Source organism: Miniopterus natalensis, chromosome 19 (assembly GCF_054644295.1).
Source record: "Miniopterus natalensis isolate mMinNat1 chromosome 19, mMinNat1.hap1, whole genome shotgun sequence".
NCBI lineage: Eukaryota > Metazoa > Chordata > Mammalia > Chiroptera > Miniopteridae > Miniopterus > Miniopterus natalensis.
Genome location: NC_142099.1, coordinates 23,417,718 through 23,444,719, shown reverse-complemented (window position 1 = coordinate 23,444,719; position 27,002 = coordinate 23,417,718). Strand labels below are relative to the sequence as shown.

Sequence of the window (27,002 nt, the reverse complement as noted above, 5' to 3'; positions counted from 1 at the left end):
ATTAATATAAACATGTACCCACTTTAAATATTGGTCTACTCCGAGTATGATTCCGTTTCTGACAAAGCTCAAGGTAAAGGGCAAAAGACTTTCAACAGAGCAGGGAATTCGGCCGGGCTGCAGGTAGTATCCTGGGGTCTTCTTAGGCATTGTGACTTTGGGAGCATCTGGGGGAAAAGAGCATGGGCGAGAAGGTTGTAATGATATTGAGCACTTCTTGTTCAAAAGCTTCATACTTAAATTCTTCCAGTAAATCTTCTGTATCCCAATTAATCTAAATCACTTTCATTATCTTTCTTTGTTCAAAGCTTATTCATTTCAATGTCTTCATGAACCCTGTACTCAAGTATTCACTGAATCTAAGACTCTATTGATTTTAAGATGTGACATTACTTTTTATACTACCAAGATAGGATAAAAAGCTACCAAATTAGTTATAATATATCACCAATTGTAGAAAACATTTTGATTTAAAAAATGTAAACATATGAAAAGAACCCACATCTTCGAATTGAATTTATGGGGTAATTATTTTTCTAAAAAGAATGGCAAAATTATTTTTAAGAATCCAATAGATTTTAAAGTATTCAATTTAGGAGCTGAGACAACTAACTTTGAATATTGTAATGAGGAAGCATTGATGTTGGATCTGTTCCCATCATTTTACAATTTTAAACAATAGCTATAGAGTTGTTCCTGAATTTCCCAAATCACAGCCTTATGTATAAATGGTAAATGCTGCTCCTCCATCCAACAGCACAATATTAGAAACAATCCTATGTCTTTGTCTACAATTCTAAAGTTTTGATCAGAGTTCCGCCATCAGCCTTAAGAAACAGCTCAAGTACAGACCAACTTTAAAGCTACCTGTTGTCTCCAAATAGTCTTTAAGCTGTGATCTCACCTCTAGATAATAGCAAACATATAAGTAGTTTACTAATTAACTAACCAACCAACTTACCAAATGAAGGCAGAATGATCACCAGTTGTTTAGAGTGAACTAGGGCTAACATAGTAGAAGGTTTCCGACAATTGTACATAAACATTTATCCCATTTAGATGGATTATTCAAACATTAAACACATGTGCCAGGTTTTGTAGGGACAATAAGAGCACCTGAGTTTCCCAGTTTGACTTCTTACATTGATTGACATAATCGAAATTTTCAGAACCACCATCAGTGAGACTCCACATGAAACACTGGATTTCACAGTGAAGAAAAGTTAAAAGTTATCTAACCTGTGTGTAAATGCTCATCAATTCGCTAACCCAGTAACAATGTGAGGATATTATTTTTAACTTTCTAGTCTATTCTTTACCTACAGGACCACATTCCCCCCCCAACACACACACACCTTAAGCTATCAATACTCCAGTGTTGAATGAAACAATGTCTCACCTGGGATGATGCTAGAGAAGGAAACACTTGATACTCTCTGGAAGAGATAATCGTCCTTATCATAACCAGCTACTCTGAGAAAGAAAGCTTCCTTTGGTGGTATAAAGTCAGAAATATTCCATATGCCATAAGGTTTCCGATCTGGGTAATATTTAACAGGAATAGTCTTAAGAGAATTGCCTGAGATACTCAGAAGTTCAAGACGATCTACTCTAGCTGGGACGGAAATTCCAGAAGTGTTCAGAAGCACATAGGTTGGTATTCCTACAAGAGAAAGACTTTGTTATTGTTTACAAGTAACGTGCAACTGAGGTTTGATATCAAGTTTTTGCATTATACTAACAGGTTGCAAGCACCGTAAGTATAAATACTATGAACTGCCCTACAGTCTGTGGCCCAGTTGTAGAATCTTTTCTACATAAAAGACAGTTTATTAATGACCAGAGGTACTTAGGAAATCCTAAGTGGTTATTTTGTAGTCTATTAGTTATGTTTATACATAGAATTGTGAATATTGCGTTATATGATATTTGATTACATTTACATTTTTAAAGTTCACTATTTGTGTCTTTCCAGTAACTGCAGCAATAAAAATAAATGAACAACCACAAAAAGAAATCTGAAGAGTCGCAGTAGGGTTGAGCCTTTTTTTATAGCTCTAAAACTATAAAAATCATGCATGAGTAAAATAAGAGGAAGAACAAACTTTAAAAATCATCAATAATTTCACCTTTGAACATATACTGATATATAATATCTTTCATTTTTTAGCCATATTTATACATACGCAATCTACCTTTTCACCTTGACAAGATAATTTATAGATATTAATAAGAGAAAGACTCTAGTTCTAGGTCAGCAGTTTTCAAAGTTTAGTAAGTATAGCCATCAACTGGGGTACTCCTGGAGGTACATATTCCTAGGCCCTGCCTCCTGTGGTCTGATGCAGGAGAGCTGGGGCAGGGCTCAGGAATCTTAATCTCTTACCGTCTCCCTGAGAGATTTCAGTACCACTGGTCTTGGGACTACATGCCGAAAAAGTGACTAGGCCGAGAGCACAATCATGTTTAAAGATGTGATGTTTCCCAATTTTATCGACTCATGCAGAATCATAAAATCACAGACATTCTGAGAAATACTTTCATTTGGATCTCTATTATTCCAGTTTAAGCAAGACACACATACAAACCTTGCACTGGTCTGCTGACTGTTTTTTTGAAGTCCAGGGTGGGCTTTCGGGAAAAGCCAGCTCGGAAATCAATAGTACTGAGGCCGGTGATGCGAACAGAGTGTCGTCCGCTGCTGGAAGTCTGAAAACAATCAATGACAAACCCCATGAGCAGCCGATCCAGGGTGCTGGTCACACTGAACACCAGTATTGGAAACTGCAGGGTGCTTATTAAGATCGATGTCCATCAGTCGTGGCTCTGATCTGAGTATTCAGAACTATGATTCTCCATCTTAAGTGCATGTTTTCTGATACATATGCCAGGGGACTGCGCTGAAATACAATTCAGTAATGCCCTGCATGCCCAATGGTGAAAGATTCGGGTGTTTACAGTCACCAGCGAGTGAACCTGAAGTAAATCTGTAAAAGCTCTATGAGGACATGGATCTTAGTTTTGTTCAGTGTGCGAACCATGGTAGATGCTCAGTAAATACCGAGGAAATGAATGAAGGGCTATATCTTCTCCCCTAAACACCATTCAGGTTCGATTAAGAAAGATATTTCCTCTCTCGGTGGCTCTGAAAGATACATTCACAACAAGCTGACCTCACACTCAGCTCAGCAGCGTCCCAGCCAAGCACCCGCTGCTTCACACACAGGCGAGTATGTGGCCAGGGAAGGAGAGCTCATGGCCAGGGAGGGGACAGATGGATAAACGGAAATCTTTAATACGATGTAGTGATAGAAATACATGCCATGTACACAGAAATACATAAAAGGAGCATAGAAGTGGACAGTTCAGCTAAAACTTCCTAATGGGGATGGTGGCTGGACTAACTGGTGAATGATACTAAATACTAAAGTGACTCACGGGTGGGTAAGTACTAAATAATAATAACAACACTACCATTTACTGGTCACACTCTCTATGCCCAGGTGCTTTAAATATATCGGCTTATTTGCAGTTCTACCAGAGGGGTATCACCATTATCACCCCCATACAGGTAACTACATGATAGCTGCATTTCAGCAAGAGCAGAATATGGGGGTGAGAGAAAAGCCTCCCCAGGGCAACACAGGGCACCAAACAATTACCAGAGTTTCAACACATATTCAGGTATCAGCAAGGACAGAATGCTAGCTACACAGTAGTCCCTGAGTCACTGGGGCTTCTTATTTGGCCATGAGGAGGGGAAAGGGGGAGAGACATAGCCCTGTTGCTACCAGATTTATTCCTCACTGAGCAGACCTGCCAGAGCTCGAAGGAAAGGCAAGTGAAAGTCAGGAGAAAGAAAAACACATCTTCATGAAAAGTGCTGTGGTACTCTTAGCATGAACGATGCTGCTAATTAATGACCGTGGCTCAGTTTCAGAAGGGCTCCAAAGGACTGTGTGTGTCACTGTAGGGGTCTCAACAGTGCCACTTAGTCCATTACTTTTCAAGGAAGAAGTGTTATGAGTTCTATATAATAGACACAAAAAAGGAACCTAAGAATCATGATCCCATTTTAAATCGAGGATTTCCTTTAGGATTATTAAAAAAACACCTTTCTACTAATTTCAGCAGCTTTAGATAATGTACAGCTTCATTGAAGACACTATTGCTTACTGATTTCATGTGAGGACAGACAAATGTTCCGTATTATGATGAGCTGATTCCCATTTATTCACCAGCATCATATATCACTGTTAGTTGCCTTGATACTCAGAAAGTCCCCTGTGATAAAACAGCTGTTGAGGCTACGAAAAATATGCCACAATTTGTCGAGCGACGCCTCTTACGTGCTAATTGTCCGCCGAGCGTTCTGTGCACACACCAACTGACAAGAGTTCACATGGAAAAGAAGTGGTGCTTAATATCTAAGTGAGAAAATTAGAGATTACCCAAGTGTTTGAAAATAAGCCATCCTCTGTTGCTAAATAACACCTTAAAATAAAACTGAGCTGACGAAGAGGGAGCCCCTCAAAATCTTTATAAAATTATTGTAAAATAAATTAATTTTGATCCTGAAAAATAGCACACCAACAACATATGTGGAAATAAGAACATATGATGACTATTCTCTGAGCAATGCTAAAAACATGAAGAGTAATTAAGTTCAAAATTTTTGTTAACTTCACGTTTCTGTATTATATTGTAAACAGTGGGAATGTCTGCAAAGAATTTGAAGGGTTGGTAAATAAAAGATATTTCCAAGCAAGCCCATTTTTATGCACAACTCTATCCAGCTCTGTATTAGTCAGGATAATGGGAGCAAAGGACATCACAAATAAACCAAAATGATGTTTTAAAAACATATTAAAAAGAAAAACCCACTAATTTAGTTTAAAATGACCGCTGATATTCACACACAACTGTCATTCTTCGCCCATTCTCTTAAAATATTGCAACAATATTAGGACAATATTCTAGGAAGACAAAACATCACATTAAATTTCTTGGTGAAAACCACCAATACTTTACTATTTTAGTCTTTCCTTTTTAAGCAAGGTATTATTTTACTCTGTTTCTTAGCTCAGCTCCCTTTTTCAAATTTTACTGTAATAGGAACATACAAGTTTTAGGTTTAACGATGGTAAGACAAACCAGTAAATGAAAACAGGAAAGAGAAGTTTTCACATACACAAAATGCGTTCTTTTACATAAATCATCATTTTTAATCTTCAAAGAAGCCCCTGTGAGACAGTACCATTATTCCCCTCATGTCACAGATGAGACAGGTTAGGCGACTTGCTCAGAGTCACAGATACAGCAGGGGCAGAGCGGGGCATGAATTCAGGGGGCTCCAGAAGCCGACCTCCGCAGTGCAGCTCCGCCACGCACGGCTCGCGGTTATCTCCGTGGACTCGGCTGCACTGGTGTCCGTTGAGGCTGAAATGTGCTGACGTGCTCCACATAACAGAAGAAACACAAAACTCTGGGCAATCCGGGGGAGAAGCAGAGCCAAAATGGGGGGACAGCGATGAGGGACAGGGAGAGAGCAGAAGGGAAAAAGGCACTTCAAGGCGTGTCCCCAGGTCTGCAGGAGAATCCCCTACGCTCACAGAAGGATGGCTGTTGGTGGGTTTCCCGTGACATTTTTGGAGGGGCTGAGCTTGTGTGTGCATCCAAGGACAAAAGGCTAGAATCAACACACGATGACTAGGAGGCAAGGGCACTGTAAGGAAACCAGCGTTCAGGAGGCTCCAGGAGCGTCGGGGAAAGGCCTCGGAACCTAACCTGTTAGGGGCACAGCAGGGCTGGGGCAGGGCTGGATGGCACGAAGGCCTTGGGGGCAAGGGGCATTTGGCTGACTCTCTAATTGAGTCGACTGCGTACTTCTTCCCCCTCTCTTCTCTCCCAAATGATTTTAGCCATCTTAGTAGCATTTTTCTGTATATGCAATAAATTTAGTAAAACCAAAAGTACTGATTTAATGTTTGGGTTTTTTTCTATTTGGTTTTTATATCATGTAGATTTAACCTGCAGGCTATTCTAAAATTAGAATTTGGCTCCAAAAAGCATCTCTCTTCCACAGAATTTCTTGAGGTATCACTCCTGCACAGAGCCAGCCTAACCTCATGGCTTCTGTAGTGTTTTTTTAAGAAGAGGGAAATCTAAGAGCAGCCTCATGGCTCCAAGCATAACAGGAAATTTTCTAGAAACTAGACACTGGACAGGGCTTGTATGGGTTATAAATTCTGAGAGTTGTATTTCAAACAATATATTTATTCACATGATTTTTAAAAGTTCACAATGAGCCACATTACTACTCTGAGATAGAATGTCACGGTCAAGCGTGGAAAGGTGAAGGGCCTGAGTCAGAATTACACAGGCTGCCGCAATGTAAGCAAAACAGGTAAATATGAGGTTGTAGTAGATACCGACGGGCAATTAAAATTGTAAATAGGGAACCTTGATTCAGAAAGAAGTATGAGAAAAGCAGCAGAGTGGACCGGAGTCTAGGTTTCTGAATTGGAGTGAATGAAGGATCAGGAGAGGCTGAAGCCCCATGGAGCAAGCACCATGGAGAGCTCCAGGAAACATGAGTTTCTCCTCGGATATCCTCTTGGTCAGCTCTGTTGTAGATGGGTGTACTTCTGAGTTTCAGGATGAAGGGCTATTAAATGCCTCTCTATACTGAAAGTCCCTTATGGCAATAGCTATGTCATAGTCACCACCTACAAAATATTACTCAATAGGCACTTAATAGATGCGGGTTTAATAAATATTAAAAGTCATCCAAATGCCTAATGTTGCTTTTCCTTAGATTCTCTCCTGGGAGCAGCTAATGTCAGATTCATCAAAATTCTTTGAATTTTTTTCTAGAAGCATTATGTTAAGCATGTTCACACATTATCTCCTAAAATCCTATTATACCCAAAGAGTATTTTAGAGCACCATAAAGAAACTGAGGCTCAAAGAAGTGATTACTTGTTAGGTTTATACAGCATGTTAAATTGCAATTATTCCAAATTCAATACTCTCTTTCTATAGTATCTAAGTCTATGCACCACATTTTAAGATAGCATAATCTCTGGGTTGATTTGGACCCTATGGCAGAGAAGACAATAAGAGCCCCCAGCTATTCATTTGCCATTCCACATTTCTAAACACTCATTTAGGAGGGGTCAAGTTAGTGGAGTGTTGCTAAAATGCTCTTTGAAAAAAGAAACCCCTAATTTTGGGCGTTTTCCAGTTTCTGTGGTATAAATGCTACCACCATGGCTGATTTCAAGCTCCCAACATGATGTCATTGAGCACAGAGATGGGAAGGGAAAGTGCATGATTGACTTCCCATGAGCCACGATGAGCCAGCTTCAGAGCTTCAGCATATTAGGCCATGATAATATTTCTGGCCAATGTGATATAAATGGCATGAAGTGAGTCTGTCACTCACAGAGATGTCTGTCTCATCCCAGAAGTAACACAAATTCCTTCTCTCTTTTTTTTGTTTTAACTCAAAGAAATATTCTCCAGTCTTTTCCCCCATTACAGTAACTGAAGAAACTGCCTTTTCTAAATAATGGTGGTTCCTCCATCACTTTGGGTTCTAGAGTGACTGTGTGAAGTAAAATGTCATGTCAACCCCCACAGGACCTAGACCACTGGAGAGAATTAACTTTCTTATATTGATATAGTGATAATTCTTCCTAGTACTAAATGTGAAGTCTGCCCTTTTATAATTGAATTAAAATGTGATTATTAGAGCCCAGCTGATGCGGCTCAGTGGTTGAGCATTGACCCATGAAACAAGAGGTCACCTGTTCGATTCCAGGTCAGGTCACATGCTCGGGTTACAGGCTCCATCCCCAGTAGGGGGCATACAGGAAGCAACTGATTGATGATGTTTCTCTCTCATCGATGTTTCTATCTCTCTCTTCCTCTCCTTTCCTCTCTCTCTAAAAATCAACTTTATATACTAAGTAGTGAATCTTGAATTAAAGCTCTTTTCAAAGCATTTATTCTTAAATGACATACCATTCTTTACAAATTAAAGAATATGACGGTTTCAATAAAATATTTAATGAGAATTTACTGGGGCTAGGCACTGTGCCAGACACAAAGATACAATACTGCCAGCTAGATTTAAATACTATCATTTTATTAGGCACTGTATGTTCAGAGAAATGTGATAGAGCGAGATAAATATACCCAAAGCACAGAATAAACTATTTCAATATATGTACACACACATACACAATTTATATACACACAAGTGTGCAGATATCCTTTTATTAAAAAAGGAAACATTCCATTTGGTTGACACTCTGATGTTGGCAGACCAAAACAACTGGGAAATTTTCCAGGAAAAAAATCTATAAAACATTCCATTGACCCAAAACACTGAATTAATGCGGCACCTAATCCATTTAAATGCCACACCTGGGGTAGTCTTCAGGCTTATTCAAAAGAGTCACCAGGTGAGAATAACTGGAGGCCAGCACAATATTCTTCTTGTGTGGTCCTTTGTAGCCTAGAGGCTTATTTAATTATGATTCCTAAACAAGCTTATGCCACTTCAGTATGGTTTCTAAAATATCTTTATCCTTAGAAAATGCATTGGTAGGCTCTGGCAACCAACACAGCTATCTAAAACCAAAATATTTCTACTAGTCTCCAAATCTCAATATAATCGTGTGGTTGGGTACACTCCCTTCTCTCCTTGGGAGATTATCTAAGGACAGTTTATCCAAATTTACTTAATGGAAAGATCCCCCAGGGGATGTGTTAAGTTACTTGATCACACTGATAATCCTAGACTAATAGAAACAGTTTGTACCACCTAAATCCAAAGTGTGCTGACAACTACTTAATATCTTTGCTGGGAGTTTCCCTTTACGACCAAAAGACAAAATTTGGCCTGAGAGCTCTGTGGTTATGTTCAAATACTCTATATATAGATATAACTCCCTGAATGGAAAATGTATATTGCTTCTCAGCAATAAGATCCAGGATTTGCAGCTTCTCCACAAATGAGAATTTAAGGACATAAAACAACCTTCTCTTTTATTTGTAGTAAAACTGCACATTCTTTTCAGTTACCTCTTTTTTTAACATGCTTTTTATAACCTAGATCAGAGACAACCCAAAACACTTGAGTCATTTATACAAACTATACAGATAAATTGACTCACTGTCTCTAGTAAAAGTGTCCCCATAAGTTGCAGAAAAGTCATTTCAGAGGGAAACCACAGAATAAAGAATGCCACTCTCATCACATTTCAAACCAAGGAAAAAAGGAAGCGTTTTGTGCCAGTACATCAACTACAGGCTAAGTCAACCCTTTGGCCTGCCTCCTTGGATATCATGTATTAATTTTTATTCATGAATATTGGTATAGTTCTTTCCCAGGTGCTGACACATGCTAGTCCATTAGTGACAAAATCTGGTCTACAGTAAAATAGGAATAGGAAATCCATATAGAAATAAGTATGAAATGAGGGTGAGAATAATCCAAAAGGGAGGTGCAGAAAAACTGCAGAAAGCAGAGGGTAAGAGAGCATTTTAGGCAGAAGAAATCGGACAAGGCTTGATGATAGTACTGCCATTCGAGCTTTAGGGGATTGGCTGTAAGTCAGACTGAAAGGACGGGGGATTCCAGGAATGGAACAGTAATGTGGTAGGAGAGAGGGTAAAAGAACAGCACTTTATTTGCTAGAGTGTCAAGGCAAGCGACTGAGAACCAGAAAGACTGAGCGAGGCTCCATCGGCTGGTCCTTGACTACCATGCTAAGGTCAAATACTAGGCAGACTGTTCTCAGTATTTGGGATAAAAGCTGTTATGTGAAGCATTCAAAAAGCCATGATTAATTCTACCGATAGAGCAGACATCTTCCAGGCAGGAGACAGCACTGGAGATATGCAGCACTATCTAAACTCAGGCATTTCTCTTCTTGAGGAAGCACACATGTAAAACATTACCACTCATTCACCATCCAAAAGGGAGATCCAAAGTCAGCACCAATATTTATGTCAGTAGGTTCAACTCAATTTCCTTTGCATTAAACTGGTACATCATTTTGGTATTTCACACAGGAGCAAATGACGTTTATTAAGTTGCACTGAAACACTTATCCTTTGTTTAGCTACCACTAATTGTACTCTAGAAACGGTGTAACACCAGAACCACAGGCTCTTTTTGGTGAAGACTAGATATAAATTTAAGATAATATGATAATACATACTGTCCTCTTATTGTTTCCTTAATTACAGGAGCCTGAGCTTAGAGACCTGTCTAAACAGGGTTCCCATCATCTCATCACCTTACCGTCTTCCCTTCTCACTCACAGACTAATCCTCAGTGCTTCTCTGTTCTAATTATCAATTAAAATGTGCTTAGCCCCCATGAAGTATCAGGAACACCGCCAAGAGCCGACGCTCAGCAAATGTTTATTGAATGGATGACTATGAATAGGTGTGGCAGTCACAAGATAAGACAGACATGCCATAGCCCCCTTCTAGGCAAGAATTATACCGGAGGAAATACCACAGGTCGCGATCCAAATCACCTAAATGTGTTCAAATGCCTCGCAATAAGCTGCTAGTAATCAACACCTTAATGTTCTATTCAGAAAGCGACAGTGAATTACTTTGGTAGACAAGCCAGCTCAGGACACTGCTGGTTTAGGCTGGGCTTGAAAACCAGATTCAGAATTTCTTGTTCTCTTTCCTACTGTGGTCTCAGAAAGTCACACTCAACACTAGTCATATTTGGGGCAAGTTGGTCAAAATGACTTTCACATCAAATTTGGCCACATTTATTTTAAATACAGCAGCAAAACTCTTCACCGTTGCCAACCTAATGGACTCAATAAATACTGAGCAACTACTATGTGCAAAGAACTGGGTGAATAAAACAGGAATATGGGACCATTTCTGGTCCATTCAGTAAGAAATTCCCAGGTTTTATGATTTCACATTGTCGCCTTACCTATACCCTCCTTCCATATTATCCGCCTCAAAAAAAAAAATTAAAAAATCAGTATTACAGTTTCTACTTTCCTTACAAAGGCTCAGCATTCTGAGGATAAAGAACTGATATTCTAGGATTTGAATGGAGTTACAATGGAAATTTCAAGTATTCTTTAAAAAAAAAAAAGAAACTGGAATGCAGAACGGGCCCTTCCAATGTGTATGGTATAACACACCTGCACACACTTTCGCAGCAACACTATAATTTGAATCATGAACCCCTGAATCCCATGTTTTATGTAGGGTAGCCAAGGCCGCAAAAGAAGAAATGCTGCAAGGGGTATCTTCATTTGAGCTGTCCCAGAAGGGCTCTAGGTCAAGTCGTTTATTTCGGAGGTGCAAAGGACGCTGATAGAAGAAGTGAAGTGACCCAGGGAGAGAGACGCAGACGACTAAGGGTGCTGTTAATCCTGCTTCCCCTTGCACAACCGGGGCTTATCCCAGCGGGCTCAAAGCTGTTCCTGGGGGAGTTAATTCTCCAGCAGAACAGCCTTTTCTTGTTCTGGAAAAACACCTCTCAGACACAGACATGCAGACACTGCAGTTGGAAGTAGACCAGAGCACACGGAAAAGTCTGAGAAATACGGGCAAGGCACTCAGAACGTCTACCACAGAGCGTCACACACACACACAATTTGCAGTAGAACTGGATCCCAGATTTATGGTATCCTGAATTTCGGGTGTATGTTCTTTCCTCCATATTGCCAAAATACAGTGCTTTCTTACAGTGAATATATACTACTTAATGTAATCCTAGGAAATAAATACCACTCTGCGTTAAACAATGGATGGAGGCCCACCAAGTAACCATAGCCAACAGCACTTGAGTGCTAACTTTATAACAGGAAATACGCTAAGCATTTTATTTGCATCATCTTAACGTAATTCTCAGCACAATTTAATAAAATAAAGGGCTATTCTTGACATCGCTATGTCACACAGGAGGAATGCCAGGCAATACAGCTTTTAAGTGGTGTCGAGATTCAAACCCAGGCCTTCCATGCCAGAGCCTACGCCCCTCTGCTACCTCCATCTCTGATTGCTTTAGAGGCAGGAGGTAGATGATACAATCAATCTACAGATTTAATGACCGGAAAATCATCGGAGAATTTTAAGCGTATCTGTGGGGCACTGATGCCTTTTATGGTCATCAGACTGAACACCATCAAATTCATGTGACCAAGAGGCCTGTGAGTGCAGTGTGTATATTGCTTCTCAGTAAAAGCACTCTCCATGACTGCAAGAGAAGATATAAGTCAACTATTGTACACACTTTAGAGAACATGCCAACATCAAGAAAAAACAATAAACAGACTCTGTCAAATAACAGTACCTTCACTGTCCACATTCCAGCCTCTGGCTCTTTCACGTTCACCACCTTGGCAGAGTTATGGATATTCAATAGCTCATTCAGGCCAAATCCCTTTTTGATCAGCTTTCCTGAAAGACAGACATAAAGGTAACAAGCATAACCTTTCTTTCAGCTGTGTGTATTAGCTGTATACATTTCCAGTATAAATTGCCTAATGGACATGCGTTTCTATAGTTCAAAACACTGTTTCAGTTATATCTAAAAAGCACTTAATTTTAGGGTTTCTGGGCATTGAGACTGAAGTAACTGATTCCCATGTGCTATGCCAATTTGATCTTAAAATGAGAATAACAACCGGCAGTCTATGACCATATTTCCAAAGCCATCTTAGATAACAATTATTATGGCTACTGGAAAGTTATGTGCAGGCGCTAGAGACATTTAGGTCGAATAGATGACAAAATAGGAAACAGAATAAATGTCTTTTTGGAGATCACTCAAGGTATTACAACATGAGAGGCTGGGCATATCTTCGCACAAAGTGGAAAACTTTAACTGGTTCCACAAAGCACAGGAGAAGGCTTCTATTGTCAGAGGAATAATTAAAGGAGGCAGGGTAATGAAGTAGCATAATACCATCCCCTACTGACTTGAGATTTATCTGAAGTATCTTATAGCTGGAATTTAGAGAGAAAAAAGAAAATTTGGAATTAAGCCATCGTTTAGTTACTCACTTTACTTTTGGCTCTCCTATGGACTCCTCCTGCAGTTATATGAACAAGTCAAGTATATGAATTCTGTATTTGTATCAAAAGCTTTATAATAATTAAAAATGACTTTTCAAATATCAATGACAACATCAATGACTTTTAAAAGTAGTAGAAACATAATGCATTGAGTAGAGGCACTTTTAAGTATCCAGGTAGTGGAAAACACAAGTCTTTCCGGGGCAGTATGGATGCTATTACAGGTGGGATGCTACATCGCCAGACAAATCTATTTATAAGGCCAAACCTGTAGAAGTCTTGAAAAAAGAGATTTTGCTTGTTTTGTAAATTTCAATTTGGTTGCTAGTGTGAACAAGGCCTTTGAGGACAATTTCATATGCCGCTTTCTTTCAGGTATTAGTTATTTTCTAAGACTCAAATTAAATAAAGTAAGAAAGCTGGTTACTCCTTCCACATTTATAAATACTCACAGATAAAAAAGGATGTATCATATACTAAAGCCATAATGGAAATAAAAATGTTCTGCAAACACCAAGAGGTAAAGAATATTTCTAAGTGCAAATATTAGAAAAAATAAGGTTTCTGTTTTTACTAGATTACTTGTCAATGTAAGTCTTATTGTAATATTTGACCAGAAATGGAATCAGGCCAAATCTTGGGGTTTTAACATATAGAAGCAAAGTAAATTAGCACATTATTCTAATAAAATTATAAATTTATTTTTTAACAACTGTCATCTGAAAATTTAAACTTTATCAAGAAGGTAATCAGTAAAAATAAAAAATTAGACAGCCCTGTCGGGCATGGCTCAGCAGCTGAGCATCGACCGAAGATCACGGTTCGATTCCTGGTCAGGGCACATGCCTGGGTTGCAGGCTCAATCCCCAGTCAGGCACGTATAGGAGGCAACTGGTCTCATCATTGACGTTTCAACTCTCTCTCTCCCTTCCTCTCTCTGAAATCAATAAAGATATACTTTTTAAAAATTAGACAGCTGTTTTAAAAGTTTTCTTCATGTGATTCATTTAAAAATAGCAAAATACTGAACTATTTCTTCATAAATTAGGAAAATATAATTTCAGGTTCAACTTACATATTTTTCCTTTTGGGTAATTTAGTACAACTAAGTTACTAACTCCCATCTGTTTAAATTATTAGGAGTTTTAATTTTTAAAATCTCATGTTAATTCAATACTTATGACTAAAAAACATTGGTTGTATTTTTATACATCTTCTCTAGTCACTTTTGAATTTATTCATAAAGCTAGCGTTAACATATGTAAGTGTGCAAAACATTTCACAGCTTTTGTATTTTATTATATGATGTTGGTATATCTCACCTAAGGGATTGCGAATTTCAATCACTGGAGAAGGGCCACTCAGGGACACAGTAACCTCTTTCAGGCTGGGATCAAAAGGAATTTTCCATGTGTTTACAGCCTGTTCCAAATGATCTGTAGATAAGAGGTGAACTTTGGAGGCCTGCACTGCTTCCTCTACCCATTTTAACACCTATCAGAGAAAAAGAGAAGTGTGAGTGATATCAGAAACATTACCATTTTATAGCACTGTGGCTTCCAGGTGCAGAGGTTGGCTTTGGTTAGTCACATGACTCAGGCACTTCTACACTGGTGTGAGGTTTATTTCCATGAGAGCGAAGACAAAGCTTTTCCTACATCCAGTTATTGTAGTAGATTCAGAATAATTACTAGTTGAACACTAGTCAAATTTCAAGTTCTTGGTCTTGGAATAATATATTCAAAATGAGATTATAGTGTCCAAAACCGGTTCAGTGAAACATGCAGAGATATTACAGTCTGTTTTATATTCCCCAAGAGGTCTCTTTTCTCTCCACCTTTTCTTTCTAGATTGCTTTCAAAATCCAATTTATAAAGAATAATTAGCAAATTATCAAATCCAATTTCAACCTATTAGGTATATAAATTATTCTAACATAATATATTGTAATTATATATTATATATTGTAACATATTATAGTATATTACTCAAAAACAATGGCAATGCCAGCAAACTATGCATTTTTATGATGAAATAAATACCAAAGGTAATAGAAAAAGTAACCAATGTATTTTTAAAAGACAGAAAAATACTTCAGGTTAGAGTCAATTTAAGCAGTGTACTCTTGAAAAGTAGTCTTTTGGAATATGTTAAGAAATTGGGTTCTAAAAGGGAGTTAATGCCTCACTGTGAACAAGGGAAAACTTTCAGTTCATAGGCATGTCTGCAGCAAATACAATTCCCCATTTAACAAAGAGTGTATATCTGAGCAGGCAGGTGGCTGCTTAGCCGAACTTACCACAATTAATTCTAAATCATGATAATCTTTAGTCTACCTCAGATCTTTGTCTGGTCCATATATCCTTCAAGACAATATATTATTGTGAACAATTTTTATTAGAATTACGCATAAAACACTGAACAGAGCTGGATATTAAGCTACAGTCAAGCTATTCAAAATAAACAAAAACTTCTTTAAAATTTCAATAGCGGTAGTCACAAATCAATTAATCAAACAGCAAATACTGTGCAATAACTTCACTCTCTATAAAAAGTATCCCCTTTTTATCTGTCCTCAAGGATCAGGAAAGTGACTAAGACATATTATCATATAAGTGATAATGTGAGACAGTTCTGTTCACTCATAAAACAAATGTTCATTGCTCAAGGCGCTCTTTCGGTACTAAGTATTCATGAGCAAAATTTTAGTGTTTGCTAACAACTCTACTTTTCTGAACTAGTAGTATTTACTGAATTCTTTGCACGTTACACATTATTTTTAATGAATCTTCCTGCCTTTCCTCCAGGATCAAGAACCACATCTCCTTCATCTGTGAATACCCAGCACCAAGTGGCATGCTTTACCCATGATAAAGGTGGGAGATACACTAATGTCCATGAAGGTGGTCACAATGCTGATAATAATGTTCTCATAACTAAAAGAATGGTATGGGAATTCATGACACAGGGACCCCTTGTTGAAATAACGTATGTACAGTGCCCAGCACAGTACTTGTCACATAGTAGACAGTCACGTTTTCTTCCCTTTCCAATTAAATTCCCTCCTGTCCCCTAATTAAATATCTCAACAACAGCTTGATAGGCAAAGTGAAAATATTCATCCATGAAAGTCCGATTAGATTTCTGTAAATGAAAAAGAGAGGTCAAGTCATTCTAGGTAGAACTGAGGACGTGGGAAAAGACACGGAAACAAAAGTACTCCAAACACTGTTGGGAACATGACTGACCCCAACTGGCTACAGTTAAGTGCTCAGAAAAGGGGGAAGCAGAAGATGAGCTTGGAAGCTTGTGTCAGGGACAGACTATTTACGGTCACAAAGTCAAGCTGTGTGACGTGTAGATTTTATTCCAAAGACCCAGTGAAAAATTATGGAAGGGCTTAAGCAGAAACAATGAAAGTGGTATTTTACAAAGAAAACTTGTAGAGGTATCAGAGATGAACTGAACAGAAAAAAACAAATCTATGCATTATAGGTAATTATCCCATAAATCAAGTGATATATTTCCTCAAGTTTTAACCTTATAAAGCTCCTGGAATTTTACATATGAAATAAAGCATATATCAACATAATGGTCTAAAGAAGCAGATGCCATATTTTGAAAAACGGAATTCTGAGTGATATATCATGCTTGAACTAAGCTGTATGGCTCATTCTGCTCATCAAATACATACACTAGCTACAGAAATCAGACTGTAACTAAAATTTGACCATAAATAGGACACATATTTCAATAATCAGACCGCTGACATTTTTATGTCTTAAACATAGAAGGTGGCTTCTTAACTCAAGGAAATGGCAACGACTGACTTGTCTGAGAAAGCATTTGATAAATTTGATTGATAATAAATAACTTTGAGGATAATGTCCGATGTAGAGACTTAAGAGAGCAAAGGAAAGCGAAACTGAATACATGGACAGAATATTTGTTTCAAGGGCAAGACACATAATGTGGCCATAAATAATTCTCAATTGAAAAGGAGGAAAAAAATCAGAAAACAAGAATTGTAGAGTATCTCAACTTTAACAATGAAATGCAATCGCATTAAGTAGAAATGGAAGTAATATCAATGTCTATGCACCCTTCTTTAAAAGCATAATACATCTCGCCAGGCCAGTGTGGCTCCGAGGTTGAGTGCTGACCTATGAACCAGGAGGTCAGGGTTCGATTCTCGGTGAGGGCACATGCCTGGGTTGCAGGCTCGATCCCCAGTGGGGGCCTGCAGGAGGCAGCCGATCAATGACTCTTTCATCATCGATGTTTCTCTCTCCCTCTCCCTCTCCCTTCCTCTCTCTGAAATCAATAAAAACATTTTTTTTAAGTATAATGCATCTCAAATATATCTTTCTTTCAAACCCAAGGGAGAGAAGTTATCAAATATCATCACCAGAAGTCTATCCTACTGTCTACTCTCTATGCATGGAAATCACTAAGTCTAGGCATTCTTATGAAAATGGAAGACTATCTAATTTAGTTGCATTTTCACAAGGCAAGTGTGTTCAAATGGTACAGACTATAAGCAGGCTTTGATTTGCTCTTAATACGGTTTCCAATTCATCAACATTTATGAGGCTTTCACAACGGGATTATCATGTACCATACTATTACTAGTTGGGAAAGATACAGAACAGACTTCTGTCGGGAGTCTCAAATCACTTTTTCATCCACTTAAGAAAAAATCAAATTGGAAACAGTTGCAACCCATTTTATTAGAAAATACAGATCTTGCCAACATCTGAATAAAACTAGATCACTGTAAACTAGAGAATCACCATTAAGTGAGGTTCCTGGCCTCTCCTGTTGCCACATATAAGAAGAAAAAAAAAAAAACCTTAAATTATCTAACCATGAGAAACGTTCTCAGGAGATTGGAAACGGTCGTCGATTATAATGACAAATGGAATAAAGGAAGAATAGTGTAAGAGGCTTTGCACTGGTGCATTTGTACTAACACAAAAGCTGTTTCAAATCACTAAGGAACCATTAATTGTACATTAAGAGTTTTAATATAAAAATGGTTCTCTATTGATTTGTAGCAGTCTATATTTCAAAGGGCCTTTGAGACCACCTAATCCAGCTTCTTTATTTTATAGATGAGGAAACTGATAGCTGAAAGAGTTCTTGTATTTTTTAAACATCTAACCAGGACACTTGTGGCTCAATGGTTATTTTTTACATAAACTCCTGTGTTCCTGAGACTCTCTCTTAGTTTAAATATATTTCACATTGTCAATCGTAATCAATACTTAAAAATAAGCTGATATGTACATTCCACTCTGGACTGAGATGCAAATATTGTTTTAAACCAAAAAAGCAGCATACATTATTATGTATCATGAAATAGAATAGTATTAAGTAGAAATGAAAGTGAAGTCAATCTTTGTATACATCTTCGAGAACAGAATTTGAAAGAAACTTTGCTTAGAAGAATATTTTTCCTTTTTTTTATTAAGATGTAATTGACATATAACATTGTATTAGTATCAGGTATATAACATAATGATTCAATATTTGTTCATATTGCAAAGTGATAACCACAGTAAGTCTAGTTAACATCCATCACCACACATAATCACAATTTTTTTCTCTTCTGATGAGATCTTGATTTCGTCTCTCAGCAGCTTTCAAACATACCGTACAGTACTATTGACTCTAGTCACCACGCTATACATTACATCCCCAGGACTTATTTGTTTTATAGCTAGAAATTGGTACGTTTTGAGCCCCTTCACCCATTTCATCCACCCCAAGTCTCTGGCAACCACTTATCTATTCTCTGTATCTGAGTTCAGTTTTTATTTTTGTTTTAGATTCACATATAAGTGAGATCACACAGAATGTGTCTTTCTCTGTCTCACTTATTCTGATTTTAGACAGCACTGCTATGACTCCGGTTTTTATAAGAGTCTATTCCCGAGGATGGGTCCATTCTTAAGAGCGCTGACAAAACCAGTTTCATAGCCTGCAAATCATAGCAAATCCACCAAAGACGGTCACACTTTGAGGTCTCCTGAGATCATCCACTGATAATTTCCATTTGTATCACTCTTTGTGAACCTTATGCCTACTTAATTTGGAAAATTGCAGAGTGAGCTATTCTAACAGTAAGTGCTCATAAACAAGTGTGGTTGGTCATTCATTGTACAGACCATGAAATAAGAAAGTTATGTCATGAGGTGTGTTTTTCTGGTGGAACTACAATTTTACCCAGTTCATATGGAGAAAATGGGTTGCAGGGAGGCTTAGAAATTGGAAAAGCATTAGGAAACTTGGGTTCAATGCAGACACTCCAGAGGACTGACAGCAAAAGTGACCCTCAACTTCAACTCTATGAACACCTAAAACTTGTATAAACTACCACACCTTCCACGTGATGAAAGTTCCCCAGTGTGCAGCAGCTGAGAAAATAAAAGCAATCTTCAGACATTTCTGAAGGGTGAAATCACTCCTGCTAGCTATTTTAAAGTGTCAAAGTGTATGTCATTAACTTATCTCCAAAAATTTCTTATGTGTCACCATGTCAATGTGTTACAAATGATTGAGGAAATTCAGCTTGCTAAAAAATAATTATTATTTTAAAAAATAAAAATCTAAAAGATTGTCTTTTGTACATTAGATCCTCAGACCTCATTCATCTTATAGCTGAAAGTTAATACTCTTTTATCAACCTCTCCCTATTTCCCTCACCTCCTAGCCCTTGGCAACCACCATTTTACTCTATTTCTATGAGTTTGACTTTTTTTTTTAAGTTCCATGTATAAGTGATACCATGCTGACAACACAGTATAGTACAAATTTGTACACATTGTACAAATTTGCTAAGAGAGTAGAACATAAATGTTATCACCAAAAATAATACTATTAGATTCCATGTATAAGTGATACCATGCTGATAACACTGTATTGTATGATTGAAATTTGCTGAGAGTAGAACTGACATGTTCTCACCTAAAATAATAATAATTTTTTTAAAGATAAACATGTGAGGTGATGATGTAATCACTAACTAGATGAAGGGAATCCTTTCTTAATACGTACATATATCAAATCATCACAATGTAAACTTTAAATATCTTACAATTCTTTTGTCCATTATACCCCAATAAAGCTGGAAAAACATAAAAAAAAATAAAAATAAAAGGTTAACTTTTTCATTTATGTATTTAATTGAATCCTGTTTTGTTTCCTTGGGGTATTTTTCAGTTTGTTTATTTAATGCTTTTTTTCCCCTCTACTAAATACCTATTTTAGAATTTAAAAAATCTCAGGGAATCCAATTGTCCCATTAAAACTCTTCCTAGTTGGTGGGAGCTGGGTGGAGGTGGGCAAAGTGCAGGAGGCAACTGGGGGATATCTGTCATAGTGTCAACAATAAAAATAATAATAATAACAATTTTAAAAGGAAAAAAACCTCTTCCTGGTTACACTAGAAAAAGGAATTATGAAATTAGTGCATAAATACATACATTCACATACATCTGTACAAACACGTATACACGCATTTATGCCTACATACATAAACTACCTGCTCTCACTCCTGGCTACAATGAAAACAGGAAAAAGTCCAATCTGCACTCAAGGCTCTTTATGAGTAACAAAGAAAACAACACCTAATTAAGGAGGTACTTGAGCACTATCCAAGTGAGCTTTTTTATTTGAATATACAATGTCCCTTGGTAACAACAGGACATTGGTTCCAGGACTGTCTCCCAGCTACCAAAATCCAAGTCTCCACACTCAAGTCCCTTGTATAAAATGGCATAGTATGACCTGGTGGGTATGGCTCAGTTGGCTGCAGCGTCATCCCATACACAGAAAGGCTGTGGGTTTGATTCCTGGTCAGGGCGCATACCCAGGTTGCGGGTTTGATCCCCGGTTGGGGCACATATGGGAGGCAACTGATCAATATTTCTCTCTCACACAGATATTTCTCTCTTGCTCTCTTCCTCTCTCTGAAATCAATAAAAATAAAGTTTAAAATAAAATAAAATGACATAGTATTTGCTTATAACCTATGCATATCCTCCTGTATATTTTAAATCATCTCTAGGTTACTTGTAATACCTAATACAATGTAAATGCTATGTAAGTAGTTGTTATACCTTATTGTTTAAAGAATAATGACAAGGGGGGGAAAAGTCTGTACATGTTTAGTACAGAAATAACCAAAGTAGGCTTAACTACATTGTTAGCAACCACGTAACCCTTTTTGCTCAAATCTGCAGATATGGAACCTGCGGATATGGAGGGCCAACTGTATACTATGAAGATCTTGATATAAATGTACAGTACACAGGATTTGGCCAGAGTCTCAAAACTATATAGAAAGGGCATTTTAAAAACAACTTTACAGAGCTACCATCTCTTCTCTAGAAAAGTCTTTCATACTGCTAATTTCTAAAAGTATTTGAACATCTTAAAATAGATAAATTAAAGCATGAAATAATTCACACTGGAAAGGAATTCTGCATTTCAGGCTCTTTCCAAGTATTTGTTTATAGTCATTAAATATGTAATTAAGATAAGAAACTATGAAACCAAAGCATTCCCCAGTACTAAAACAAGTTTTAATTTATAATAACTAAGAGAAGTATTTATGTGCCCTGATCTGCCCCCAACAACGCCCATTTTACTGGAAGTGAGCTAATATACAAGAGGATATGGTTTATGCTTGACATGTAAAAATCCTATTAGTCTCCTGCAGCATACACCTAACTAAAATTAGCAAGATCTCTCCAAAATACCTCAAAATATACATTTAATTCCCAAGAAGAATTTCCTAGGGTCTAAAATCTGGCTCTTAAATTCAGGAACCTCATTTCAACAGAGATTAAATGAATTTGGGGTAAGGAAGTTATTTCTTTGGGGCAAACACACTTACATTGAACCCCCCAAACTGACAATGTCAAGTCGCACATTCACAAGGAGGAGGGTCACATTTATGACCACATGGCTTCTCCACCGGCTTCTAGAGGTAGACTTATTCTGGAACCCAAAACATAACTGGGTGGTGGTTTTGATAGCTACTACATAAATAGCACCCAGGCAAAGAACTTTACAAACTTTACCTCATTTAATTTTTAAAAATTTATTGTTGACAGTATTACAGATGTCCCCCATCCCCGCCCCCTTTTGCTCCCCTCCTCCCCGCCCCCACCCCTCCCCAGCCCTTCACCACACTAGTCCGAGTCCATGGGCTATGCATATATGTATATGTGTCCTTTGATTAATCTGTTTCCTTCCCCCCCCGCCCCTCCCCTCTGAGGTCTGACCTCATTTAATTTTTTCCATAAGCTGTAAGTACTTACTTTTTAAAGCAAGTAACTAAGATATTGTAAGTATAAGATTCAAAAAAAGGCACAGGACTCCAGATCTCTTGCTCTCAAACACTGTGAGATTATAATATAGGGTGAAGTTCTTTAGGTACCCATTACCCTTCACACCTAGCTTTGAAAGAAATCTTAGACTCCAACTGGCCCAGGGAAAGGAAAAAAGAGAGAGAAAAAGAGAAGGGGAGGGGGAAGGAAAGGAGGAAAGGAAAGGAAAATAAATATATTAGATTCTGAGCTATTCTAAGGGCCTACCTAGGTCTTGGTAATTTAAAGTGATTCAACAGATTTTAAGCATAACCTTGACTATATACAATGTTCAAACTATGTCCTGGTTTAAGATGGTCCCCCTACACTTTAAATGCAAATCCACCGTACTGTCCAGTGCTTGTTGAGTTTGGAAACAAGACAGAGGAAGTGATTTCCATGCGTTAAACACTTCATAGCATTTGGTTGATTAATCTCACAACAGAAGTTTTCTTATCAATGAGATGGAAAATCTCATGGAAAAGAATCTACAATTCTTTTCTTCACTAATCAGACTCATATAGCACCAAACGGACTCCTAACTCAGCTGGTGAGGCTCCCCCACTTTTAGACAGTGCCTGGGTGGGCACTACAAACACTCCCCTTAATGACTTAACTGTCTCTAGGCTTCCATGTTGATTTGCACCCACTCTGATTGACGCTTGTTTAAATATTTTAACATGTAGTCAAGTTACAGGCAAGTTTTGCCTACCCCCAGGCCCTTCAGTCACTAAAAGGAGCCTTTTGTATATCTCTGCTGTGATTATGTGTTGATTTTACAGTGAAGCTTTCAAGATCTCATCATATTTTCCATATTTCCACATAGCCTCCTAAGAACTAATATATTCAACAACAAGAAGCTTTGGGAAGCGTGCATTCGAATGTCACATAATAGAGCTTTAAGTGCATTCAATGAGGAGATAAACTAGAGGGTTGTAAAGGTCCAGTTGTTTCAGAGGCTCCACAAGGCATAAATGCTAGTAACCATGTGTGCTTCAGGCCGTCAAGAGGGGAGCCATCCATGTGGACTAACATTACTGGGAAACGCTTTATAGAGGTGGTAAAACTTCAACATTATACAGCTTTTAAAATCTGGCACCGTGCACAAAAACCTTAGTCACACTAACTCTTTCCAGATTCCCTCTCATCTTTAGAAAGGACCCTTCGATGTGTAACAGGCTGGGTTTTACTGGTAACGTGAGCAATAACATAGGTGAATATTCAGCACTTGCCAGACATCTTCAGTCACCCTTTTAAATGGCAGTAAAGTTTTATTAGCTCCCACAACTAAATCAGCACTGCGGAGATGGTAGTTGGAAACAACTGTACAATCTTAGGAGGTCCTAAGGGGAAAAGAGAAAAAGTAAAGCAAGGATCCACATTTGGGAAATAAATGGAAGTACTGGAATACGTCAGAGAAAAACAGGCCCATCAGTGTTCCAACAGGTAATCGACTGAAAAAAGACAAGATTGCAAAGTGAAGGTGGTAGAGGCAGGAAGGAGACATTTCCAACGGGGGGCGGGGGGCAAGGAGGCAGAAAAAGAAAAAACATCCAACTCATAGCCTATTAAGGTCTGTTTATATTTATTTCAGAGCTAACGTTCACAGTTTATTAACAACTGAAGAGAGAATGGAAGTGATTTATGGCCAGAAAAGGGACGCGGTATTAAGTCCATAAACATTTAAGTACAGTCGTTTTACCAAAAGCTTGGGTTGGGTATGACAGACACATGGATGAAAGGTATGTTTCCTGCCTATAACTGTTTACAAGGCCAGTTTCAAAAAACTACAGCACACGTGCGCTTGGCATTTGCTGTTGTAATCTAGGATAACAGATCGTCTGACTCGCCCCCTAGTAAATTCATGCTTTTTTTAAGCAGGGTGTCTGCCTGAAGAGCAATGGGGAGATGCCTCAGCAAAAGGTAATAAAACATCAATGTTCCCCCAGATAGATCTTCTATTCAGAGACAGACCCGGGTTCCGTGGGCCGAAGGCTCATACAATTTGGGGGCCCCCTTTAGGAAAAGAGAGCAAGCTTACACTATAAAAGTAGATACAAAAATAGTTATCTACACGAAACATAATTGTCCACATCCATTTCAAATCATTAAAAGCCGACAAATACTGCAAACCCCACAAAATCTAGAAAGGAGTAACAACTGTGTTATTGTTGACTGACGAGGGTCCACGACGCTCTTTCCCCTGTGTTTTTGGCTGCATACTCTTTGAATAACTACTCCCATGACACACACACAAAAGTGTAATATTTTCTATCTAGAGACGAGAAAGATAATTCAGTCTTTTCTCTAATATCTTCTATCCAAAAAAAATTTATTCCTATCTGGTAGGCTTTAAAACTTTCAACTTCATACACTGACATACTCGGTGTTTGTAGTATTGCTATAGCTATGGATCTAAAAAAAAAAAAAAATAGCCTAAATCACCCTGGTGTCACTGGACACAAAGACACATAGGTCAGAAAGGAAGTCAGAGTTGAAGACGACAGCAATCTTAAGCAATCACAGTTTAAGTATCTTACTTTTGCCCCAGGTTCCTCTAGTGGTTTTGCCTTTGTCTGACTAGTTTTTCACACCCCAGTCTCCCGCATGCTCTGTTCTCTGTATCATACCCATCGCTGGAAGTCCCCTATGTGGCCGGAGGGCCACCACCCTCCGGCCTCACTGCCCATGCCTGGGTGGGCGGTGAATATGAAATAAAGTGAGAAGCAGGAGGCTCTTCTCCAGGTCTCCCTTCGGTTTTGCCATCTAAGGTATTGCTGTGATGCCACTGAACAACTTCTGCCCGCTTTTCCCACTGTGAGGCACCAACTGGAAGGGCAGGCAGGGTGGGTGAAGGGGTGTTCTGTAACATCCAGCACCCACACAGGGGAAAGCGAACGCACGCACTCTGGGGGGGGGGGAGCAGTGCAATATCAAAATGGGGGGGCTTCGTGGTCTCGTGGAGAAAACCAACATGTAAGTGAGCAAGAGCAGGGCTCGTGGAGGAGCAGAATAAAAGGGTGCGCCAGGCGCGAGGGCGCAGAGACAGGCCAACTGCGGGCCCATCTGGAAAGGCGGCCTCCAGGCCTGAGGCGGGATTCAGGGGAAACTCGGGAGTCAGCAGACAAGAGGAGGGGGAGCCCTTGGGAAAGAAGGAGTGGCAGGTCCCCGGGCACAGAGGTGGGCCACACGGTGGGGGATCTGCCAGCCACACGCCCGCTTCCTGGCGGGGCGCAGGGCGAGGGCCGGGGACACCTCATGGGCTCTCATGTCCTCACTCGCCACGCTCGGTGCCCAACCTCAGCTGGAGATGAGGGGCCACAGACAGGGGTCAGAAACACAGCAGCCCAATGGCTTTACATTTGGATGGGTCACCAGGGAGAATGTGGGGGGGGGGTCGGGGAAGCATCAGCAGTGGGGCAGTTCAAACAGACTAGGCAAAAAATTAACCAAGAACCAGGGAGAGTGGGAAGAAGAAGAGGGGACAGGTGCCGGAGGTGTCCTTAGATTCAGCGTTACCCAGGGAGCGACTGAATGTGAGACATGGGGGGGGGGTCTGGAATGACTCTCAGATCTCCGGCTTGAGAAACAAGAATGCTGGTGCTGTTTTAATTATGACCAGAAATACAGGAGGAAACCAAGTTCAAGAGGCAGCACGTTGGAAAACCAATACTTCAACTACTAAGGAAAATATGGAAAACTAAAACAAAACAGAAGTATAATTGAAATTTGCTACTAAGACAAAATGGTATACCAGTTACAAATGACTCTATAAGAAAAAGCTCGAGTTATAGTGTCCCTGTAAGTTCAAATAGTAAGTAAACTCCTCAGTTTTGGATTCCTACACTACAATAGAATGACCACAGGTCTGCTCTGTTCATGAGTATCACGCTCGTTTATGTATTGGACCAACGAGAAGAATGCTAGTTTCTGTATCAGTGTAACACTGAGAAGATGTTTGACCGAGAGATTTGGAGGGATCAGTTCTAAGGGTCCTGCTGTTTCTGTATCTAATATAAATTAGATAAACAACTTTATATTACATCTTTATTTTCAAATTTTACATTAAAACATTTTCTCATAACAGTAACAGATGCTATCTAAAAAAAAAAAGTGGAAAAGAGACAATCACATAAGAAGAAAATAAATAACACCCACTATTGCACTACCTGCAAATAATCGCTCTTCAACGTTTTGGTATTTCTTTCCATATTTGTGCATTTGTGTGTGTGTGTGTGTGTGTGTGTGTGATACACATAGACTTATTTACATAATTAGGATTATATTTCACATATAGTTTTCTACCTTTTTATTTAAGTACATATATATGAACACTTACTATGTTTTCATCCATCTAGCAGACATTTCCACATATTAAAGAAATCAGACAGACTTCCTGTCTTGAAGCAGAATTTTAGATTATTTAATAAGATTGTTATAAGGTGCTTTAGGTTGGAGTTGGGAGACAAATCAAATGCAGCAATTTATAGGTAATGAACTAATCAGTGTCCAGCATACCAGAGGAAGAGGCAGATCCCAAAATTA

The 27,002-nt window shown here is 38.7% G+C and overlaps 1 protein-coding gene across 1 annotated transcript in view; it reads right to left on the bottom strand.

Moving 5' to 3' along the window:
• Nucleotides 1-27,002, bottom strand: part of HMCN1 (hemicentin 1) — a 345,340-nt gene that overhangs the window by 210,772 nt on the left and 107,566 nt on the right. Inside the window, exons 5-9 of the mRNA XM_016224594.2 lie at nt 14,403-14,574; nt 12,356-12,462; nt 2,589-2,709; nt 1,400-1,663; nt 23-167 (exon numbers count right to left, since the gene is read on the bottom strand). Coding sequence (XP_016080080.2) covers nt 23-167; nt 1,400-1,663; nt 2,589-2,709; nt 12,356-12,462; nt 14,403-14,574 — 809 coding nt within the window. The remainder of the gene's footprint in view (nt 1-22; nt 168-1,399; nt 1,664-2,588; nt 2,710-12,355; nt 12,463-14,402; nt 14,575-27,002) is intronic.